The sequence below is a fragment of the Cyrtonyx montezumae genome, unplaced genomic scaffold (assembly GCF_038088225.1).
Source record: "Cyrtonyx montezumae isolate F1298 unplaced genomic scaffold, pur_monq_1.0 scaffold_16, whole genome shotgun sequence".
In the NCBI taxonomy this organism is placed as follows: domain Eukaryota; kingdom Metazoa; phylum Chordata; class Aves; order Galliformes; family Odontophoridae; genus Cyrtonyx; species Cyrtonyx montezumae.
This window is the reverse complement of record NW_027071892.1, coordinates 7,755,359-7,777,715: the sequence shown is the minus strand read 5'-3', so window position 1 is coordinate 7,777,715 and position 22,357 is coordinate 7,755,359. Positions and strand designations below refer to the sequence as shown.

General features: G+C 47.5%; 1 protein-coding gene across 2 annotated transcripts in view; it reads left to right on the top strand.

The window, feature by feature from the left end:
* The first annotated feature begins 6,254 nt into the window (after positions 1 to 6,254).
* XYLT1 (xylosyltransferase 1) overlaps positions 6,255 to 22,357 on the top strand; it is a 145,859-nt gene continuing 129,756 nt past the window's right edge. For both annotated transcript variants that reach the window (XM_065732627.1, XM_065732626.1), the window contains exon 1: positions 6,255 to 6,544. In XM_065732627.1, coding sequence (XP_065588699.1) covers positions 6,305 to 6,544 — 240 coding nt within the window. In that variant the 5' untranslated portion in view covers positions 6,255 to 6,304. The remainder of the gene's footprint in view (positions 6,545 to 22,357) is intronic.

Genomic DNA, 22,357 nt, shown 5'->3' with positions numbered 1-22,357 from the left:
CCCAAACACTGTGAATAGACAGGAGTCTTCTGCAAAGGATCAGGCTTAGAAGCTGTTCATCAATATGAGGTTAAGAGCTTATGCCCCTACAGTTAGATGCAATGGTAGGCATGGTGCAAGGCCTTGGTCACTTGGCGTAAGTCAGGAACAAGCACAATGGCGTCCACAAATGCACACTTGTGGTAAGAGCAAAGACAGGCATCATCTCTACATGCTGAGGGATTTATTTGCTGTTCAGGATTTACAGTCATCTCTGACAATTGCTTCTTGCAGCCACAAAACCAAGTATATCCTACAATGAAGCAGAGCAATAACAAGATTTGAATGTCATTAGGAGCTGCTCCTACACATCTTGTATTAAAGCAGCTAAGTGTTTAACCCGTGAATAGAGCTCCTATTATCTTCGCTTTTCTCAATATAGATCACTTAACCACTCTGCAAAAAATCCCATGAGAGACCACAACAGCAGGGAACAAAGTAAAGAGAAAAGGATTGTATCTGCTAGAGTTTCTTAAACACATTTTTCATATGAGCACAGAGCCAACGTATTATTCCTAATATAGATTAACCTAAGGCAGATTTCTGCAGGGCATGAGGTGAGAAGAGAATTTGGGCAGGTAGTTTTTGTCAGTGAAAAGCTCTGCCAATTACTTGCAGCACAAAGGAGAGACTAATGCATGAAATGCATAATAACACGGCCTCTTTCATAACATGGAGCTTAAAAAATGTTAGATCCTGTTTGCATTTTCCATCTGTGCTCAGGTAAATCCAAGACAGAGATGATAATCTGTTGAAGTGGAGTTTATCTAGTAGAATGAGCTATCAGAACTGTGGATTCATTTTCAGGCAAGAATGTGGCCACTGAGGCGTTTCAGTGCTGTGCATAGTTAGGCCACAGTCTTATCAACAGTTGTGGAAATCTGGTGGGCTGGGGGTGGAAAGGTAATGGAAGTGTGAGATCTACTTGTCTGAAAAGGAAGTGAGAAATGAGCCCGTCTGCTGACTAACAACCTTACCTGCTTAAATACATTTCATAAATAATAACTGAACATTAACAAACAGCACACTTTTTTGCTTATATTTTAATGCTTCAAAAATGATGTCAGATTGGCAGCGCATCAAACAAATAGCTTTGTTTAGTCACACAAAAGTTCTCTACTAAAAATGGTGAAAAAGTCTGGCTTCTCCCCAGCCCTTACCCTGTGACTGGAAGGAGTGCCTTGAATGGGCTCCTTGCAGGGGAGCCGGGATCGGGCTCCAGCTGCGACTTCGCGCTCCTTCTGTGATTGCAAACGGTAATTGTGATGAAGCCATGTGCACAGCGAGGTGAGGGAATAAAGGCGAGGAAATGCAATCAACCTGTGCTACCAGTCAACTGCAGTCTGCTCTTTGTGAGTGTGGTTGTAACAGTGTTTTAACAGCAGCTGTACAAATTAAATGTAGGGCTGTATATTCAAACAAACAGGATTGCAAATGCATGCGTAAAACCTGTGCTAAGAGCTGGCTGTGGCTTTCCAGCGAGCCAACATGACTGTGCTCTGTACCTCCCTGCACAGCCATCAGAGCACTCACAGTGCTCTCTTCAGGATCCGGTGATGGACTGAATGAGTTCATTCCTGGCATTGCCACAGACCTGGGATACAGAAACATCCACCCTGTGAAATGTGAAGGTGTTTCCTTGTAGCCAAATGAACTTCTACAGGTCATCTCCTAAGGAAAGGCTGAGCAGGACACTGCTAAGCAAAGAGAAGCAGGGTGCTGACACCCCCTCTCTGTTTTGATCCTTTATGGATATCTTTGGTAGGTCTGCCCTGGAGGAGGAAGGCATTTCTCAGATACACTGCATAAGCTTTTGTTTAGCTGGACAGTTTCCCAGTTCAGCCATAGACAAAATTTCATCTGGAGACAATGTTGTATTGCGTATTAATTTTCAGGAAGAACTCTCACACTTGCTAGTGAACAGCAACCTAAAAAACATTTCTGAATTTGTGAGTGGGAAAAGAATTTCAAAACTTTTTTACAATTATTTTACAAATACATTAAAAAAAAAAAAGCCTAAGAAATCACTGTTGGTCAGTGATCAGGTTTTAAAAAGCCTGTTTCCTTTGTAAGTATTTTTTTTTCTGCAGAAAATGATAGTGGTGTCTCAAATAAGAGATTAAATACATGGGAAATCTTGCAGATGAGTGGTGATAGAAGTTTTGGCACAAGCTTTGCATTGGTATGGCATGGTGTTAAATGTAGTTCCATAAACTGTCTGTTTTGAAAAACAAACCATGCTAACAGTCTCATGTCATTCTCCATGCAAGACCCATTTTATTTTTAAATTCTACTTCCTTTGATTTTCTTCTTTTCCTATCAAGTGGCAAAACAAAAATAAAAATAAAATAAGCTAAAAAAGCAAAACCCAAAGTGAAGGCCTAAGCCCAAGAGCCAAGGTCCTTCTGCATCGCAAGGAAGTGCAATCTGCAGCAGTCAATGGCTGCTTCCAACTTAGATAACCCAAAGTAGGTCACCTCCACGAGTCTTCCAGACTTTCCAACTTAGTAACTCAGAAGGATAATACAATTTTTAGTTAATGAGAGAACATCAGAAAAAAGAACTGTAGGAAGCTGTGAACTGCAATATCTCCTTATTGAAGGCACAATGCCACATGGCAAGAACAGATGGGTAATCCTTTCGTGATTATCCTGGACTACTGGCTGAAAGAAAAAGCTGTCGCAGCGCTGACGGCTGTATATAAAGGACATATACATGGCATCTCCTCTCACTGGTAGTAAAATGTTATATATGTGAAAGGATTATACAGAAAAAGGGACAATTTAGCACAATGTCAAGGGAAGTAATTCTTCCTTTTTCCCTCAGTTCCTGAAGTGGTAGAAGAAGTACTAGATATTCCACATACGTTGTATCTTATATAAATTGAACCCAGAAAAGTACCTGTTTTTCATCTGACTACCGTGATGCAGCAATGAAAATAAGGGTTATTTATGTTGCTAATTTTAAATATTGTTATTGGAATGAAATGTTGCTGTAAAAAAATTGATTTCTGCATATCTGTAGTGATACCAAAACTTGTGTTTCCATATTATTAAGTTGGAAGACAAAACTACAGCAGCTTCAGAATAGCTTGCTGGAATGTACAGAACGCTGGGCGTACAGGATGACCAGAGATAGAGGTGATTCTTGCACACAGTGGTGACATCTCCATGGCATCAGTTCTGCCAGTGTGCATGCGTGCTAAGAGAGAACAGAACATGGCCTTTGTAACTCACTTGTAGAGGAGGTAGATATAAAATGAGCACATAGAAGTGAATTTGTTTGTCTAAGAAAAGAAGACAGCATATTAAAGATACTCATCTTTAGAAAAATCAATTCATTCCAGATATGCCTTTTCTCCCTTCGCCATGATAACCAATCTGCAGTCTAAATTTTGATGCAACAGGGACGTGGCTGTTCTTAAGAAAAATGCAAATCTTCACTCTGAAATAACTTAGTCTTTCACTGAATACAGAATGTGCTTCTAAAGTGCCTGTGAGTCAGCCTGTGAGTTGGAGTTCAGATAAGCCGGTACTGTTCCTTCACCAGATGGACCGTAAGCTTTTTAGAGAGAGAAGGATATTGCTTATTAACACTGCTCTAAACTTCATTTATTTTCTTGTACATGGTTCAATTTCAGGCTGTGTCAATGTCGTAAGGAGAAAGAGGGGACAGGTACTCTGAAGTAAAAAATGTACTGGAACAGAATCTAGTAATTTGTTTCCGTCGCTGCAGGTCGGCCCACGTCCTCTCACACACACCCGGGCTGAGTTCATGTATCTGTGCAGGGGTAAAAAATAGTTAAGCCAATCAGTCAGGATTTTACAGCAAATTTGACAACCCACATTAATTATCCTTTCTTGAAACATCACCACTTTGACTGCTAAGTGCAACCACGGTAATACTTTCCTAGGACAAATAAATCCATTTCTTGTTTGTACTTTGCACATTCTTAAGGAACGTGAGCAACATCAGAAGTTTTCAGTGGTCACTCTCCCAAACATCTCCATGTAGCCAGATTAATTCTTTTCTGATTCAGCCTGGTTCCCCTGAGCTGCTCTTACTCGTTAAGCGTCAAAATAAGAGAACTTCATTTTGAGTTTTGAACTTGTGTCATTTCTGATTTGAATTTATTAGCATTTGTGCAGTGTAGTTATTCCATTTTTATGGTGGTGTGCATTTTTGTTGGTTTTTATTCCTATCTTCAAATTCTCAAGAATCTCAGTTCTGCCTTTTTTACTTTCTTGTTTGAACAATTATAGCACAGGAAAAAATAGTTCAGTTATGCTGCTACTTATTGCTATTTGACTGTTTTCTTTGGCAACAAAGCAAGGATATTATGAGCAGTTAGAGGTCATTGGTCATAGCATGGTTTTACAAATGGATGCTCCTTTCCCACTTTCCAATGCCTCTTGCATTGTCCTTTCCAAATTTCACATCCCCATCTCACCGGGGAGAGGAGGGCACTGTCAGAGGAAGCCCGCTGCCCTCCACTTGCTGAGGCTCCCAGCTGTATGCAGAAGACTCAGAACTTTATGGGTTATAAATGAACGTGGTTTGGAGCCAGACCTTTCCAGACACGCTGTCAGTAGCACACATGCACAACCAAGCATGCATAGCTACTCCTCGCTGCCTTAATCAGTCACAGTGATTACATACAGAAATTAGGAAAATCCCCAGATATTCTTCTGTACAAAAATTGCCTGAGAATTTTGAGGAAATTTTGAGGAAATTTTCCAATAGGACTTAAAAAATTAAGGATCAATGGATCAAAATTTGCTCATAATTACTTCTGTGTCTGCCTTATAGAAAGCAGCATCAGCATCACATCATGTGCTAAAATGATGCTTGGCTTTCTGTGGGTTTATCATCATGTTTCACGACCCTGGGCAGCAAGCCTGTCTGCCTGAAAGTGACAGGAGGGGCCGCTCTGCAGAGCTGCAGGGGATGTGGAGGGAGAAATGGGTATGAGTGGTGCTGCTAGTAGCTGCAACCAGGAGGGAGACTGATAACCCTCTGAGCAAAAGAGCTTCTGTTGAAATCCTCCTAGTAATGCTGTGCTTCTGGGGAAGATCCGGAGGCCTCAGTGGAAACAGAGATGTCCTGTTGCTGAGCAGTGGAGAGTTAGTGCCTCTTCCAGCACACAGCATCTCAGGGAAACAGGCACAGCCTGTACTTCTGGTGCCAGGGCTCATGGTGCTTTTCTTATGGACACTGAACCTGTGTTCACCAAATCTTGAATTTTGGTTTACGGTATTTCTGTGGCATTATTTTGAACATGTCTCCCACTTCAGAAAGAGGTGAAGAGGACTAGAATCAGGCCCCTGAGGCCTTCAGAGCTTGTGATGCTGGTGGAAACCCCCCTCTCCCCCCGCTATCATCAGACAGGATCTTCCAAATGAGGAAGCCAATAAGCATGGGAGAAAAGGGCACTGAGGTAATCCATTACGCACAGGTTCTGAGGCAGCAGGCAGTTAATTACAGTCACCTGCAGCCCGGCACCTGCTCTCACGCGGCGGTGGAGCCGCGGCCGCCCTGGACCCGGCAGCCCGGTGCAGGGCACTGGGTGGGCACGGCCGGCGGTACCGACGCGCTGCGGCAGTTCAGCTGTTCGTTCGCCGTTTTAATTTTACGAAGGAACACAAACCGCGCTGCTTTTCGCTTCGACCATTTTAAACGTGACCGGCCACGAAACCGCTGGCGTTCCGATGCGGTTCCGCTGAGCGCTGGGTCGGCCCCGCCACGCGGTTTGGAGAAGCCCGGCTCGCAGTGCCGTGCGGGGTCCGCTCCCCACACGCCCCGGGGCCCGGAGCCGCCGCCGCTCTCCCTCGGAAGGTGGCAGTCGCCGCCCGCGCGGGCCGCCCGCCCCTCCCCCGCCCGCCGCGAGGCGCGGAGCCGCCTCACCCCGCCCCGCCCCGCGGCGGCCCCTTCCCCTCTCGCGGGGCCGGGGCTCTGCCCGCCGCCGGCGGCCCCCCGCCGCGCTCCTCCCCGGGCCGCAGCCCACCCCGCTCCTTCCTCTTCCTCCTCCGCCCCCCCCCCCCCCCCCCGCCCTTCTCGGGGCTCGCCCGGCCGCGGGCTGACGCGGCGCCCGCCGCCCCCTCCCCTCCCGCCGGCTTCTCCGGCACCGCGCCGCCACGCGCCGCGCACACCTCCGCCTCCCCCCACACCCCCGCCCTCCTCCCGCTGCTGACGTCTGGCTCTGCCCGGCTGAAAACTCCGCGCCGCGGCGGATGCGGCGGCTCTCGGCAGCGCGGCGGCGGCGAAGATGGTGGCGGCTCCGTGCGCCCGGCGGCTGGCGAGGCGCTCCCGCTCGGCGCTGGTGGCGGCGCTCACCGTGCTGCTGCTGCAGACCCTCCTCGTCTGGAATTTCACCTCCCTCGACGCCGGCGAGGAGCAGCGCGGCGCCTCCGGCCGCGAGAAGCGGGACCGCGGCGGCGCCGCCGGCGGCGAACACCGCGCGCAGCCGCACCGCCGCGGGACCGGCGCCGTGCACGGGAAGGCGATGGTACGTGCGGGGGCTCCGCGGGGCCGCGGTCGGGTTGCGGGGCGGTGCCGCCCGAGGAGCGGCGGTGACCGCGGGCGCGGCGCACCCGAACTTCGCCTCGGGTCCGCCCGCTCGCCGCGTGCTGCGGGCGCCTTTCGTTTCCCCGCTCCTTTTTTTTTTTTTAATACCTTGAAACCGCGCGGGCGCCGCTCCCCCTCCCCGGCTCTGCCGGGCCCGGTGGGTTCCGGACGACGCGATTTAATGCAATAACACCGTCGCCCTCCGAACGCGTAGGGTTCCGTCTCCCGCCGTCTCTTCGTTCTCTTCTTTCGCAAACCGGGGCCGCGCAGCGCCCGATCCGCGCCGCGTTCCGGCAGAAGTTGTGCGCTGTCCGTTCGGGGCGCAGCCGCGCTCTGTCCGTGGTGTGGTTTGCGTTCGCAGCGCGGGTCGGTGTTGAGCGGGACGGGGCTGATGCTGAGCGCCGCGGTGCAGTGCTTATCCCTGAGCGACTTCGTGTGTTGGTACGCATTGCTTTAGGAAGTGTAACTACTGGAACCCGGCGATTTTTCCTCCATCCCTACCGTCCGTCTCTCCCGATCCACTCCTTTGTTATCTTCCCCTTGTTAGCCCGGAGCCGTGCTCCGCAGGGCTGTGTGCAGGGCCGGCTCCAGCCCCGCTCCTCGCCTCGGGAGCCCCCCTGCACGTGTCCCAGCACTGTGCCTGGTGTGCTGGGACGGGCACTTAGTGCACGGCTGAGTGCGTTGAGAAGCATTCCCTCTGCTGGGGCCGTGTGGATGGAGGGCTCTGGGTGCCCGGATCTGGGAGCTGTGCCTCACTGCTGTGTGCACATGGATTTGAGCAGAGACCTAAGGATGGAGCACGGGGGTTCCTGGTAGAAGACTTACATTAAAAAGTTTGCGGGTTCTCCCCTGGTTCCCTCGGTAAGTGACAGTACTGTAGCACACCATGCTGCAGCTGGCAGTGCCACGCAGGAGCTGTGCTGCAGGCAAGTGCTGTGTTGAGAGGGGATGATGCTTCATTAAGACAACCTCATGGCACTCGTGGCTCTGCTTCACCCGCATGCAGGGATGTGGCTCTGAGCTTAGAGCTGCTTATTCAGGCTCTGAAAGCCATATGTAAGACCCAGCCTTTGGCACGTGGGATGTGATTTGTGCAGCTCCCAGCACTGCCAGGTCCCGCTCAGCAGTGCTCATGGCACGTATGTACATACCTGGCCCCGTGTGTGCTGTCTGCCTCCCAGGCAGGCCCACCTTACAGTTTCGGGCTCAGTTTGTACAGAAACTGTTTAGTGGAATTGCATGATACAGAATCAGTGCGGAAGATATCTTTTTCTTCCTTGTGCTTGGCTCCCATGTTAAAATCTAAAATGCAATGCCTGTGTGAAGTTGTTATCCCTTTCAGACCAGGCTTTCTGTAGTTGGTGTGTGTCAGGCTGCTTTGCCATGCCAGGAGGAGTGGGCTGTGTGAGCACGGCGCTGTTGTGGGGAAGGCAGCTTTTCTCCGGCTTCTGTCCGAAAGTTGCCGTATGAGGTTACAGTGTTTTTATGTTGATTTTTCTGTCTCTGACCTATGTGTAGTACTCTTTTGAGTCAGGCTTCAGAGAACAGTGTGAGGACTTGGTCACTTGTGTCTGTGGGAAAGGAAATGCAATTCTCTGAAGCAAATGTTGAAGAGGTATTTAGATATTTTGTCAAATGCTATCAGGTCCGCATAGTGAGCAGTCTCATTTGAAAAATGGAATAACACCTGCTGTAGTGTTTTGGTTGTTATTATTATTATATATATATTTTTAAAAGGTTGCCATTGAGTCTAATTGAACATGAGTTGCCAAGTTGGCAGGAAGAAATGATTTAGAAAGGAGCTATTCTGCAGCTGCAAACCTTCCCGGGGCCGGATCCCCAGGCCGGCTGCGTCTGCAGCTTTCAGTACTCATAGGCAGTTTCCTGCAGTTGTTCTGTGTTTAATTAAATCAGGTGATAGATATCTTTAAGGAAGTATGAATTGTAGCAGTGACTTCAGCGGGTGCTTACCACCCCGTGTGATTTCCACAGCTGCGGAGCACCCTTTGCATGGGCTTTGTTCCTGCAGCACTCCAGCAGAAAAAGCAGGGTTCAGCAGCAGGTCGCCGCTTTGCTCGCACAGCCTGCCTGGGGGGCTGGAAGGGGCTGTCGGTGGGTGCTGTGCGCTGGGAGCCCGAAGGGAGGGCGGAGGAACGCGCATCCCCGCGGCAGGTGACGGGGAGGTGACGGCAGGCTCGGGCAGGGCTGCGTGCTGTCCCGGCTGTGGCTGCACGTCGCTGCCGGCGGCTGCAGGGCTGTGTCCCGGCTCCCGGAGCCACACGGCACCGCTGCGTTACCGCCTGCCTGCGGAGCACGGTGCCGGCTGCTGCTGTGCGGCTCGGCGAGGTGTGGCTGTTGGCTGCTGGTGTAGGTTCGGAACGCTTCTGTAGGCTGAGATGTTGGGGATTGGCTTTAAAGGAGTGCCGTGCTTCTTCCAGGATGACGCTGTCTCTGGGTACCGAATACAACTGTCAGTAGCTGGAAATGTCGGAATTGGGAAATGCAGAGAACTAGTGTTTGTGTGAGGGGAAGGTTTTGATGGGAGGAATAAAGCTAAACCTGTTATTTCACCTCTAACTCAATCTTTCTGCTTCAATCACTGACTAGGTTCCATATGTTATATCACACAGGTGATCCCTATCTCTTCATCTTCCCCTCGTTAATGCAGACAGGTGGCCTCACTCGTTCTGGCTTTGAATGCAAGAAAGGTGCAAGGGAGCTCCATATGTGTTCACCCCCAGGGCAAGGTGAGGCATGCCCTGCTTGCTTTCAGTATGCCTCTGGGTGTTGGCAAAACAGCTGAGCTAAGGGCCTTAGGTTGAGAGTTAAAAGTATGGGATTGAGCTGTGAGGTGGTTAAAAATGGTACATTTCTAGGGAGAAGTACTGACTTGGATGTTAAGTACTGTTCTGCTTGCTAATAGGACCTTAATCATGGAGCAGTACAACTTCACTAACAACGGGGAAGGAGAATGGAGGTGGCTAATCATTTTATAATGGGAAGGGGGGACGTGATACATCTGGAGCTAGGAGCTGTATAATGATTTCTGCAGTCTTAGCACTTAGCAAGGCACGTGTTAATAAAGAAATCTTTTCAGTAACAGAACTAATGTATGCATTATTTAAGAAGAGTACTAGAACTGGCTCAGGCTGATGGACTCCTGCAGCAGTTGCCTCGTTAAGGATCTTGCTGTGGGATGTGGGAAGGTATATGAAGTGGATCTCTGTTAATTGGCTATGCCATCTGAAGTCTCTGCCAGGCCACTGGTGTGCTTTCTTGTTGTGGATTTTTTTTTCTGCTGTATGATGTGTTTTTGCAGGTGTTCCCTTTGAATTAGAAGCATAATTATTTTCTTTTTTTTTTTTAGCAAGGGAAGATCAACTGTTGTTGTATCATTACCCACAGTAAGTTTCTGCTGTCTAAAGAAGTATTTTTCAAAATATTTTTTCCCTCTGTGTTGAAAGTCCCTGATGAGCAATACAGCATCTTATCAGTGTTTGAGGGGACAGGAGTACAGTGAAAGCAAGAAGTCGGCTTAGTTTACAAAGGTGGTCAAATTATATAACCTCTAGGATTATCCTTAATCAAATGCTGCCTGATTTTTTTTTTCTTTACAGTGTTGAAATTAGGTCTGGGACATCACTGGAATCAAAGAGAGCTTTTCTGCAGACCACTTACTTGCCATTGGGTGCCTGGTGTTTTCTCCCCTGATTCGGGTGGCTGGTTTGGGTGGAAGCAGGAGCAGAAGAGGGAGCTGTGTTCTGGCTCTTGGGGAGACCCTGGAGAAAACTGGGGCTTGTGTGCTGAGTGTCCATCTTCCCCACTCTGGGTTCTTGTTGGAAACAACGTGTGTGAAATGTGTTTTGGGTGTAAAACTTGCTATTGGAGCTGGCTTTGGGTGTGTAGTAGCACAGCTCATGACGAGTAGTAGTGTTCTCAAGTGTTCTAGTCTGATTCTTAGACTTTGGTACTGTGATCCTCCCTCATTGCCTTCAGAAGCCGAGTGCTTTTAGGGCTGTGGTGTCAGCATATGTGAGGCAGATGGGAGAGTTCTCTGTAAGAGCAGAGAATGAAGTTGGAGTCCTGGTTGTGTTCCCCTAGCCTCTTGGCATCTGCAGCAAAGCCTTCAGAGCCACGTATCTAGAAGCAGCCACTCATTTTGGGCTTTCCAGTTCTTGAGTGTCCAGACTTGGTCCTCTGATCTGATAACTGTGTGCTTTTTTTCCTCCAGAGAAGCTGAGCAGTGGCAGGCTCTGCCTTTATCCCCTCCATGTTTGGTGCCAGTTATCACAGCTGTCCCATTTTGAGCACTTAGACTTGGGTTGAAGCTCACAAACACCAGGCTGCTAATGAATGGAGAGAGCTGAGTGCCTCCAGAAGGCAATTGAGCTCTCTCCAGACCTGAATCTCTGCAAATGAGCTGGGGAGACCATGGCAGTTCTGCCTGGAGACTTGCTGTGCCTCGCAGGGATCCATCCCTTCCAACACCAGATCTGCTGCTCTGCACTGCAGTCTGCAAAGTGAGTTTGGTGGACTTCCCATTTTTCAAAGAAGTGTTGTGGGCTGAAGTAATCAGTCCTTGTGAAATAGTTGGAGGTGCTCAGCTAAGACTGGGTCCAGCTTACCAGCTGCCATTGGTTGGTATGGCTGCACTGAACTCAGCACACCAGCTGAGGATTCTGGACCCACAAATGTAATTATCATTATAATAATAGCATCAAACAAGTAATCATTATTTTTACACTCTCTTTTCATTTCAGAATGAGAAAATGATTTCCTCTTGGATCAGTGAAAGTAGTTTACATTAGGCACAATAATGGTCTACATGGAAATATAATTATTATTCATTTGTGTGGTACCATCTGGGCACTAGAAGTTTTACAGACCTATGTAAGGAAGGGTCCCTGCCTGGAGGAGCTTGCAGGCTGGATGGCAGCTAGAGCTAGTAATGCCCAAATGAGCCACGAGTGTCACTGCTGTGGTGCTGCTGTCACCTACCTGCTCAGCACACGGCTTCTATGGAGTGCCTGGATTTGCTCTGTGCTTGGCATTGCACAGCATGGGGGTAGGATGAGTTGAAGGGTTCATCAGTGGGGTAGAATGAGGAATGAAATCAGCAAGAGGCTGCTGCTGCAAATGGGCTGCCCAGCTGTGCCCCTGCAGGTAAAGGAGATTTCCAGACTTTACTTGGAAGCAAAAATTCTGTCAGTGCCATGGGGACATCTGAGTGCCTTGAGCCACTCCTCAGTGATGCATTAGGCAGAGGGCTGAAGGCTTTCTTCAGATTGGATGTGGTCTAGAAAGTAAGAAACCAAAGAAAGCTTTGTAACCTGGTGGATGTAGGAGCTGCAAGAAATTCTGCATGGTGTGACCTGGCTGAGCTCTTTTTTATTGCCAGGTACCAAAAGAGTTGGTATGCCTAAGTCGTATGACCCCTTATTTTTGGAGATGATGAGAGAATTCCTCCAAGGACCATTTTTTTTGTTGTTGTTTGTGGCAATGAAATTAAACATCGCCATTACTGTCAGTTCAGTGTTTAAAAAAAAAAAAAGCTGAGAAAGCTTTCATACTGGAGCGTGGTTGGGCCTCCAATGCTTCCCACGTATTTTGATCTCACGTGGCTGCCCCCACTGCTGCTCACTTATATTATTAGAGAGCATTAGTAAGTGCAGTGTTTATTTAAAACAATTCTACAAAGCCAAATGAGACTGCAAAGTTCAATTTAACTTGGATTTGGTTGGATGAGTCATGGGCACTCATTTTTCCTTCGTGCTGCAGCCTTCGCTTGTCCTTCAGATGTACTTTTTGGTTCAGTTATGTTGATGCAGTCTGAGCATTTTTCTTACAGTTGATGGCATTCACTGACTTTTCCTAATGCTGAGTTCTGAATTTCATGCTCCCTGAATTTCTGAATGGTCTTTGGTTTTGCTGTTAAAGCCTGGCCTGTTTGTAGTTAGCTTTGTTCCTTATAATTGCACTCTTTGATTGAGGAGGACACATGGTTCAGTTAAAACATGTTATTTTAAAAGAAAAAGCATTGAAGGTCGTGGCTGTATTGACTACAGTGAAGCAAGTTCCCTGAAATTATATCCAGCTCATTGACCCTTACTTGAGAAATGAACAGACAAACCTGAAAAATGACATTTCCCTGGCAAGCTTTTAGTTCCTGCAGAGCGAGCAGCCGTGTGCCAGGGATGTGTGGAGGCTCCTCTCCCTGTGTCCTAGGGTTTGTGGGGGACGGCTGCCTGTGTGGCGTGGGGAGCCCCACAGCTGCTGGCTGTTGGCTAGCTGTAGCCAGGGGGTTTTGCCCTCAGTGTACCTGGAGCCTTAACTAGCTAAGTGGCTGTCTGCTAATTAGGGTCATTTAAACTGAGCCTCTATGTGAGGGAGGCATTAGCAGGGTGCTGCATCGGTCATCCTGAACCCTCTAGCAAGTGTGGATATGCTGGTGGCGATGCCACTCATGGAAAGCAGCAGCTTGTTGCCTGCAGAGGACCAGATTTGGGTAGGTGGAGGTGGTCTGTATGTAGGCCCCTAATTACGTTGACTCGGATGCCCACAGGCTTGTTTACACAGAGACCTTTCTGTGGAGGCTGACACAGGCACTGCAGTCTGTACCCGAGGGCACTCAGCTTCAGCAGCTCGGCGTGCGGTACCTGAAAGCCGAGCAAACAAGCTGAAGAGGAGTCAGTGTAGTAAACAAAGCTGTTAGTGTGTATACCAGGGCAGTAATAATACTTTGCACAGTGACTGTGCCTCAAATTGCTTACATCTTGGCGCTCCCTAGGACTGAGTTTAGTCACTCGCTGCATAAATAGAAACTCGGAGGTGCAGTGTGCTCGGGGCGTGCGTGGAGCGACACATCGGCAAGGAGCTCACTTGCTCCTTGGCAGCCTTACAGGAGATGATGTACCAGCCTTCAGTGTAATATTTTGATAAGTCATTGATTCCTATTAAAATAATAATTACGACGATAATTATAACTGTAGCTGGCTCTTAGACTGAGCAGCTGAGTGGGGGGTGAGGGGAGCAGGGCTGTGAAATTCTCGCTGCGTGTGGTTGGATATTGCCTGCTGGGCTCAGAGCACGTGGCTGAGGACACTGGGATGTGGGCTGTGCTGCAGTGCTGATCCTCATCCCCCGCCTGAGCTGCTGGTAGTGGGGATGTGAAACACCATAGCCTGCCTTGATCACAACATCACCCTGATAAAATGCTGCAATAAGCTCCGACTGGCTTTCTGCTGTTAGCACAGCGTGCTGTGTTGTGCCTGTGACTTTGAACAAGGTTATGGCTCTTGCACCAACGAGTATGGTTCAGGCCCTGGCAGTATCACTGCTGCTGAGAGGGGTCTGTGCTGGTGGCACCGCAGCCATGGTGGCACTGCCCCATGCCTCTCTAATCCAATTCAACATTAAACATTTACACTAACTGGGCTGCCACTGCCTGACCCTCTGTGCTGAGGGAGTGCAAATGATTAACAAGTATTTATTAGAAAAAGACAGTTTCGGATCTCCTTATTTTCCAGGTTGTAAACAGAGACTTCCTGCCCCCGAGCCCCACAGTTGCAAATATGGCATTTTTCTCTTTGTTTTCTTCTCAAGCTGTTTTTTGTGTCCCTGGAAGCCTAAGCAGCAGTGTTGCTTATTTCCTGCTGCTTGAGTGGAGCTGCAGAACTTCTGGATCTGGGTGTGCCGTGGGGTCTGTGGCCTTCTGTGCATATTCACCGTGGCAGAGTCTGACCTAAGTATATTTCAGGTGGAAGATAAGTGCTTGTCTTCATACAGCAAATGCGGAAGCAAGAAGTGCTCTGTGGGCATTTGACTCGCAAGAAGTTTGGCACGTGAAAATCCAGCCTTAGACTTTCTCCCAGCAGTTCCTTTTGGTCCGTTGCAGTGCTGTCACTGATCTGTCAGACTGAGCAGCTGGCTCATGCTGGCTGGTGTTACCATGAGGGTATTTCATTTTGCAGTTTGAGTCCCTCGGGATTCTTCACTTTTTAGCTGAGGGTGAACATGAGGCAGTTCTCGCATCACACGCTTCCTCGTGAGTGCCTGCTAGCAGAGGGAAGCTGGGGTCTGGCAGCTCAGCTGGTTCTTCAGGAGCATGTGTTGGGGCAGTACAAGCATCTCTGCAGCTGCTGGGGACTTGGGCTGCTTTGAAGCGTCACTGGTTTTCTAATGAGTGTTTGGTGGCCACAGGCAGTGCCAGAGGTGCTTTCAGTTTGCAGGAAGTTTGATGCTTGGATAAGTGAAAGTAAGCCCTCAAATTTCATGCTGTCCTGGTTTTAATTAACTTCTGGGTTTTGTTTCTAGTTGAATTATGAGACTTCTACAGACTTTGATTTGAACTCTGCCACCTCAACAAACTTGTTTGGTGGTTGGAAGGCAACTGCAGCCAAGGAGCAAGGTGTTGTTTTGCTCGTTAGCAAACTTCCATTTCATGTTGTTATTTTTAACCCAGTGCTGTGTGCTGACTTCCCCCTGCAGCCAGAGCAGTTTGTCTGCTGCTGGAACCGTCATGGCTCAGCCGGGCAGTGCTGGTGGCAGCACAGTTCCTTCAGAGATGGATTCCCATCGTTGGGAAGTGAAGCACTGCGGATCTCTGTTAGCTACTTGGTAATCAGGAGCTTTGTTATGGAAGCGTGTTTGTCTTCTGCTGAATGAGTTTGTTGGGGTTTGTTTTCCCGGCTTGCTGCTGTCTGTGAGCTTTCGCTTCCTGACTTGTGGCTGCCTGCTCTGACTGCTTCCTGTTTGTTGAAAATAAAACTTCTGCAGCATCTGCATATCCCCACGTGTTTGGGCCTGTTGCTATGGTTGGGATGGTAGAGGTGCTTCAGTAATTCAAAAAAATCTCATTAGTGAAGTAGTTGGTTAGTTTATTTTACTTTTTTCACTGTTTAGCCACTGAGTGTCCTCGTTAGGAGCTGGAGTGCAGATGGGGAGTGAAATAATGCAAGAGGAGTCATGTCAATATGACCATGATAGGGTTTATTTTTTTTTATGTAGGCTCTATATATTCATTTGAGTTGTTGAATTCAGATGGATTTTAAAATAAAGGTGTTTCAGTTGTCCTAAAGTGCTCCATAATATATATACCATTTATTTGGTAGGAACTCTTCTTTATGTGGACTTTATAAGTACTGGTTCCATAAAGCCTAAAGCTGATATCAGACTGATGTGATTCATTGTATTAGGCAGTAAGTTTAAATGAAAGCATTGTATAAAATTCTTTCAGCTTTCCACATCTTCCTGTTCTGTGTGGAAGCTGAGGGCAGGAGACCGGCCTGGCTGGGTTCCTCCTGGCTGCAGTGGGATTCCGTGATGGTTGCTTTCTGTTTTTAGTGGTTTTAGGGATGCTGAAACTTGTAATTTGGGATTTTTCCTGAAGCCCTTTAGTATCCTGCTGGCCTGTTGGTTCTCTTTCAAATCATGCTATGTTAATGATTTCATATGATGCAGAATTACTGAAGATCCTCATGCAGGAGGGAGGCGCTCAGGTGTGTGTTATGCTTGATGCAGAGTAGTACTATTTTGGTGGAAGGTATGTTACATCCATCTGTACTGTATTATGCTTCACCTCTCATACTTTCAGCCTTCTTTTAGGAAGTAGTATACTTCTGTAAAGGTTTGCTGGTGCGCTGAATTGGGTCAGCTTTGTAAGAGGTGAGTGGAGTTTCTGAGTGGGTTTAAAATGCCTACTTTGTCTTCAAGTTATCTGGCGTTAGAGTTTGATTTAGTGTATTGATCCCTACTTAAGGAGATATCCAAATTAATCGTATGTGTCGGTCAAGGTTAGGGCAAACCACAGACACTTATGCTGAAGGACTGCGCTGTAGCTGATATGTGTGCATATCATGCCAGCACTGCTGGGGAGCAGAGCAGCCCTGGGGATGCAGGAGGGCAGGGCAGGGCTAGTGGCTGTGCTGTGGGGATGCAGAGTGCGAGGCTGCCATGGGTTCCTGTGGCCAAGCAGGAGGTGTGAGGCACTACGAGTGGCTCTCAAGGAGTTCTCTGTGTGTATGCATATCTGGGATTACCCTTGAACCAAGTGGAAAGCACTTTACTTTGTTCTTTGTTCTACCTCACTAGGTTCATAAGGCCCCACCTTCCGAGTTTACCAAGGACTCTCTGGATGGCATCCCTTCCTTCTGCCATATCAATTGCACCACTCAGCTTGGTGTCATCAGCAAACATGCTGAGGGTGCACACAATCTCTATGTCACTGATAAAGACATTAAAGAGTACAGGTCTCAAGACAGACCTGCGGGAAACTGCTTGTTACCAGCCTCCACCTGGACATAGAGCCATTGACCACAGCCCTCTGGCTGCGACCTTCCAACCAATTCCTTACCCACCAAATTTTCCACCCTTCAAATCTCTCTCTCTTCAATTTAGAGATAAGGATGTGGTGTTGGACCATGTTAAAGGCCTTGCACAGTTCCAAACAGATGATGTAAGTTGTCTTCCCTTTGTCCACTGATGCCATCGCTCCATTGTGTGATTGGTCAGGAGTGACCTTAACATGGTGAGGCTGTGATGGCTGTCTTGGATTACCTGCTTGTCTCTTATGTGGCTAAACATCTTATCCAGGGGAAGAAAACAAAATCTTGGTGCATTATAGCTGATGAATTGTGGGTGCTAAGTCCTGGAGAAGGAACTGTTATCCTCAATGCTGTAAACAAAACAAACACAGATGTTTCCTCGCTGGCAGTACACCATAAAGGCATTGGTCAGCTGCAGGTTGTGTGCGCACAGAGCTGGGGACCAGACAGTGTGGGCATTACTCAAGAAAACTTCCTGCAGGGTTGAATGGGCTTGCTGAAGAATACTTTGCATGTTCACAGTTCATTAACCATTTAATTGATTGCCAAAAGCTGCTTTCCATAGGTGTAAGTTGGTGAGGATGCTGTGGTGCTGAGGTTGTGCCTGGCTCCAGGGACATGGACTGGGCACATGGTGGCTGTTCTGCTGTCCTGGGAGCAGCGGCTTGGCTGTCACCAAGTGAGACCAGAATCCTGCCCAGTTCTGCAGTGCAGGTGGGACACAGTGGTGCTGTGCCCCAGGGATGGGGGCTTCCGAGGTACTCGGTCCCCGAGCAGCTCTGTGCTTCAGCCGAGGGAATGGCGTGTTTGTGCAGCAGTGTGTGGTCAGGCTGCACAGCCAGCTTGGGAAATCTGGCTGCTTGTACTCTTCCTGTCAGTGCTGAATTTGCTATTGTTTAAAGAAAAATCTTTTCTTGGCTTGTGTGCACTAGGGCTTATGTAACAGTAATTATTTTAGTATGTACATGTTTCAGGGATTTTTAGAAGTAGGAGTTTCTGTTAAAAGGCAACTTCAGTCACCTGGCTTGTGGATCACGGGATGTCACTGCCTCAGAGCAGCTGGTGTGTATTACTGCTCTCTTAACTCCTGACTTTCCTTGGTGTTCTCATCATGCTGTCTCTTGTCTCTTTTTTTCATTTTTTTGCCAAAAACCTCCCTCCTGATCCTCACGTCGGGCTGAGCTCGCTGCTACATCTCTTCCACTGCCTGAGGCAGCAGCGCATGGAAATGCTCAACTCAGCACTGTGGCATGGCTGCTCCCCAGGGCCCATGTGTGAGCAACTAGACAGTGCTGCTGAGCACTGGATATGGTTGGATGTGTACCAGGGATGCTGGCGGATGGAGCTGCAGCTGCCTGGTGCCAGGGATGTGCCCAGTGCCGTGGGACAGCACATCCCTGCACAGGGATCCACTTTCTGCTCAGGTTCCACCTCTGCCTGGGGACGTATTCTCTTGCCCAAAGCTGTGATGTTTCACTGCTGGCACCTTTTTGCTTTCCAGGGATGAGGTTTTCCTGCTCTCCCTTTAATCCTTTATTCTCACTGATGTGCATCTCTGCGTCTGTTCCTTCCTTTTCAGAGCAGAGATCATTCCTTGTTTTAAGTGCTTGAGCAATGCAGTTTGGTCCCCTCTTTGCAGAGAGAGATCTGCTTTGATCAGTAGAAAAAGCAATTGGTGTAGAAATACACACTGTGCACTTCTTGCATATTCTGAGTGCCTTTGTAACTAGCGCATAGCATGTCACCTCTGGCAGCATGTTTCTGGCATGCGCCTTCTGTTTGTGCTGCCAGGGACCTTGGCAATACCTCACTCCTTATGTGAGTCCTTCTAGGTATAGGACCCATAGTTCTTCTGGGTATTCAGTATTGTGAGTAAGGACTTGATGTGGGAGAGCAATAAGTGGAGGTGTGAGTTTAAGATGCAGTTTATTTCATACTGGGTCACCATGGGAGTGATGTGGCCCCATATGCAGTGATGCTCTGTGGTGTGACCCATCTGGGTACATTGGGTGGACTCAGTGATCTTAGAAGTCTTCATGTATCCATGGTTCAGTTTACGTTATTCTTTGAAGAGTTTGTTTTTAATCATGCTGTTCAGATGCCCTTTCAAACTAGTGTTTTCATCCCTCACATAACTTAGCTTGTTGTACTTTACTTGCTTCAAATCTAAGTAAAAATGTCATTTTTCCCATCTCTATCTGATGTGTTACTGAGGTTTCCTCTCTGGATGACAGCTGTGAGGCCATTTTTGCAAGCACTCTGTAATGCCTTTACATGGGATCTTTTGTTGTGTGTCATTCCTTGTTTGCATCCATTTCGCATTGATGATGTTTTCACACCACAGCTGTGCAAAAAGGCAGCACAGATCTTGTGCACAACTCAGAGGCCCTCACTGAACCAAGGGACCGTGTGAGAACAGCACAGGGGAATTTGTCACAATTTTCTGCTCTGATGTGGGTTTGTGTCCTGAAGTAGAAAGTGCCTTCAGAAGTCTGTTTGAAGCCATGGTAAGCAGGAATGTAAACGTGATCAGTTAAAAATTAATGTTGGATAATAACGATGTCTGGGGGAAAATGTATCTAAGTGGCTATGTCTGAGGCCTCGGGTCCTAAATAATACACTTAAGGAAATAGCAGCTGAGTTTATATTCTCTTATTCAGTCAGAAAGCCAGATTGGAAGGGATGAGCATGCTTCTGAGGCTATAAAGAGTCCAAGTGAACTTTCTGAAAAGTAGCAGGGTAAAATACATACTTTTGTTTTCCCATTTCTGTGGGAATTACTTCTTTGCGATGCTTATGTAGCAGCTGCTTTATGAGAAGCATCTTTCTGTGTTGCTCTTCAATACCAGCAACAGGAGAAGGCTGATAGTTGTTTATATTGATGTTAAAATTGCTCCTGGAAACAGGGTATGGAGCATTTGTTATATAAGTAGAATGGTAAAAAAATTAAAATACAATAGATGACTGCTTTGTATGGGTTTGCATCTTCTCAAGAAGCACTGTGGATTGTGTTCTGCAAGGGATGTACAGCACAGTACGTGGGAAAGCTCCAAACTGTTCTTGAAATAGCCACTTAATTGTATAGTCTGCATACATTATTAACTGTAGAATGTTTTCTGCTTTCTCAGTGCCACTTAGAGTTGAATTAACACTAGGAGTTTCACTTTCCCATGCCGTGAAGTGTCCAGTATGATTTCTCTACCCTGTGGAACTGGTGGCAGAATCCACTCTTATAGCAGAGAAGCTTTCGCCTTGTGGCTTAGCATTTGCTCTGACATTTATCCTCCATGTTAGAAACTCCTGATGCAGCTGTGGGACCCACGAGTCAGTGATGGGCTGCAGTCACATCATCCACAGCCTTGAACCACTTCGTTTGTTGTCCAGACTTAGGGTTGATGTTTCATACTCAAAATCAAGATCAGTACTGATGCTTGTTGCCAAAGAGGCATTACAAATTCTGCTCTTATTTGAAGCAGTACGGCATGATGCAACGTTTATACAATAGCAGGTAAAAGGACATGCTGAGCTAGTGGTTAGGGCTCTCCTGTCAATGTGGAACACTTGATTATTTTTGTCCCTCCCTGCCTATGAAAGACACTTGTCCCAAATATGCCATAAGTAAATATGTCTAGAATAAATGGTTTTCCCTATGCCATATTTACAGAGGAATCAGCCAGCCTTACACAAATATATGTATATATGCATATATATATATATATATATATAGGTGTACACACTCGTGCACGTTTCTTGTGGCCTGCTCCAAAGCCATGAGGGACACACCTGCAGCAGGAAGGCGGAGTGCAGTGCAGCTCACCTGGGTTTGGGGCCTTTGCTAATGGTTGGTGAGGATTCTATGGGGCTCCAGTGGGTGGTGTTGGTTGAGGGAAGACAAGAACACTTGATCGATCCAGAGCAAATATCAGTGTAAAAGGACTTAGGTACACGGGTAAGATGTGTGTTTGTCCAAGTCCTGGTGGCTGGGGAGCATGGGCTGCGTGCTGTGTTGTGCTGTTTGCAGACTGACTCTTGGTTCTTAGCAGTGTTGTTACTCTGAAGTCTTCTGCAGTGCATCCAGAAGCTCTTGTCGTGTTTGGCTTCAGGTTAAAGCTGTGCAAAGCTTTCAGTTTCATTTTGTTGTTATTGTTTAAATAAACGTGCTTAAATTCTCTTACTCAAGATAAGAAGTGGTCTGCTACTTTTTATTTATTTTTTTCTCATTGTAGCTGTTCTTTGTGGGGACTGTAACAACAGCTAAGTAAACCGTTCATATTTGCAACATGATAAAGTGCGTCCTTAGCACAAATTATGTGTGGCTGGATCAGAAAGAATAGTAAGAGATTTGGAAAGTAGCCTGTCCTTACCTAAAGGAAATGTTGATAATCTGTGAGCTTTTTAACAGCGTGGGGGTGTAATATTTTGTTACTTATTTGTGATCTCCACTGATGAGGGTGTCAGTGGGATCCTACCCATTTCTTGTCCGTTTCTGTACCTTTTCTCCCAAGTGCATTAGAGTAAACCTCAAATGAGGTCCTGTAATCAACCTGGAGGAGTGCAAGGTGACGTAGCAAAGTGCTGTCCTTGTTAGTTTACCTTTGGTACCTGGCAGTTTTTCAGACACTACCACTGGACACAGTGTATATTCACTGTGTTGATAGCTTTTGCTGCCAGCTTACAGCTGGTGCAGTCTTTCCAGATGATTTAGAAATTCATAAATGTTGTACCTAAGAGTAGGGCTATGTACTGCATCGATTAGAATTCGTGATAAAGTAGGACAGGTGTGCTGAAGATGGAGAAATTAATACTTTGTGAAGATAGTAGCTCTCTAACTTCAAATTAATTCATAGCTTGGATTATCCTTTGATCTAAAGTGTCAGTAGTGCATACCATAGATCTCGGTGTTCTTCCAGTAATTTTAGGTTCATGTTAAAAGCTGTGGCTCAGGCCCTCGAGTGAAGTGCACCTCTGCAGAAACTTCACTCTGCTGAGATTCCACGTGGGTCATCTTCATGGAGGGTTTCTCGCAGAGGGGTGAGCTTTGCACTTCCTCCGTGCGAGGGAGGCTGCATGCAGGTGACTGTTGCCCTGTGCAGTGCATGTGGCCGCTCTCATTGACTCTTCCCCATACCTCATGCTGAGTTCAGAAGATGCTGTGTTTTGTTGCTGGCAGAGAGAGGAAGGATCAGGCTGTGCTGGGAGATCTCTGGACTCTGCAGAGGGTGCAGGGTGCTGGGAGCAGGAGCTGTAAGTTTTACTCATCCTAACCTTTCTGGTGGCCTCGGCTGCCCTCAGGGCCGCTGTCATGCTCTGCATTCAGCCTTTTGTCTCTGCAGAGCTTGTTAGTTTGCTTTGAAGCAGAAATGCTGGTTCTCTGTTTAGCACAGAGAGGCCCCACTGACAGCAGAGGCATTTGGGGGCCTTTGTATTATGGT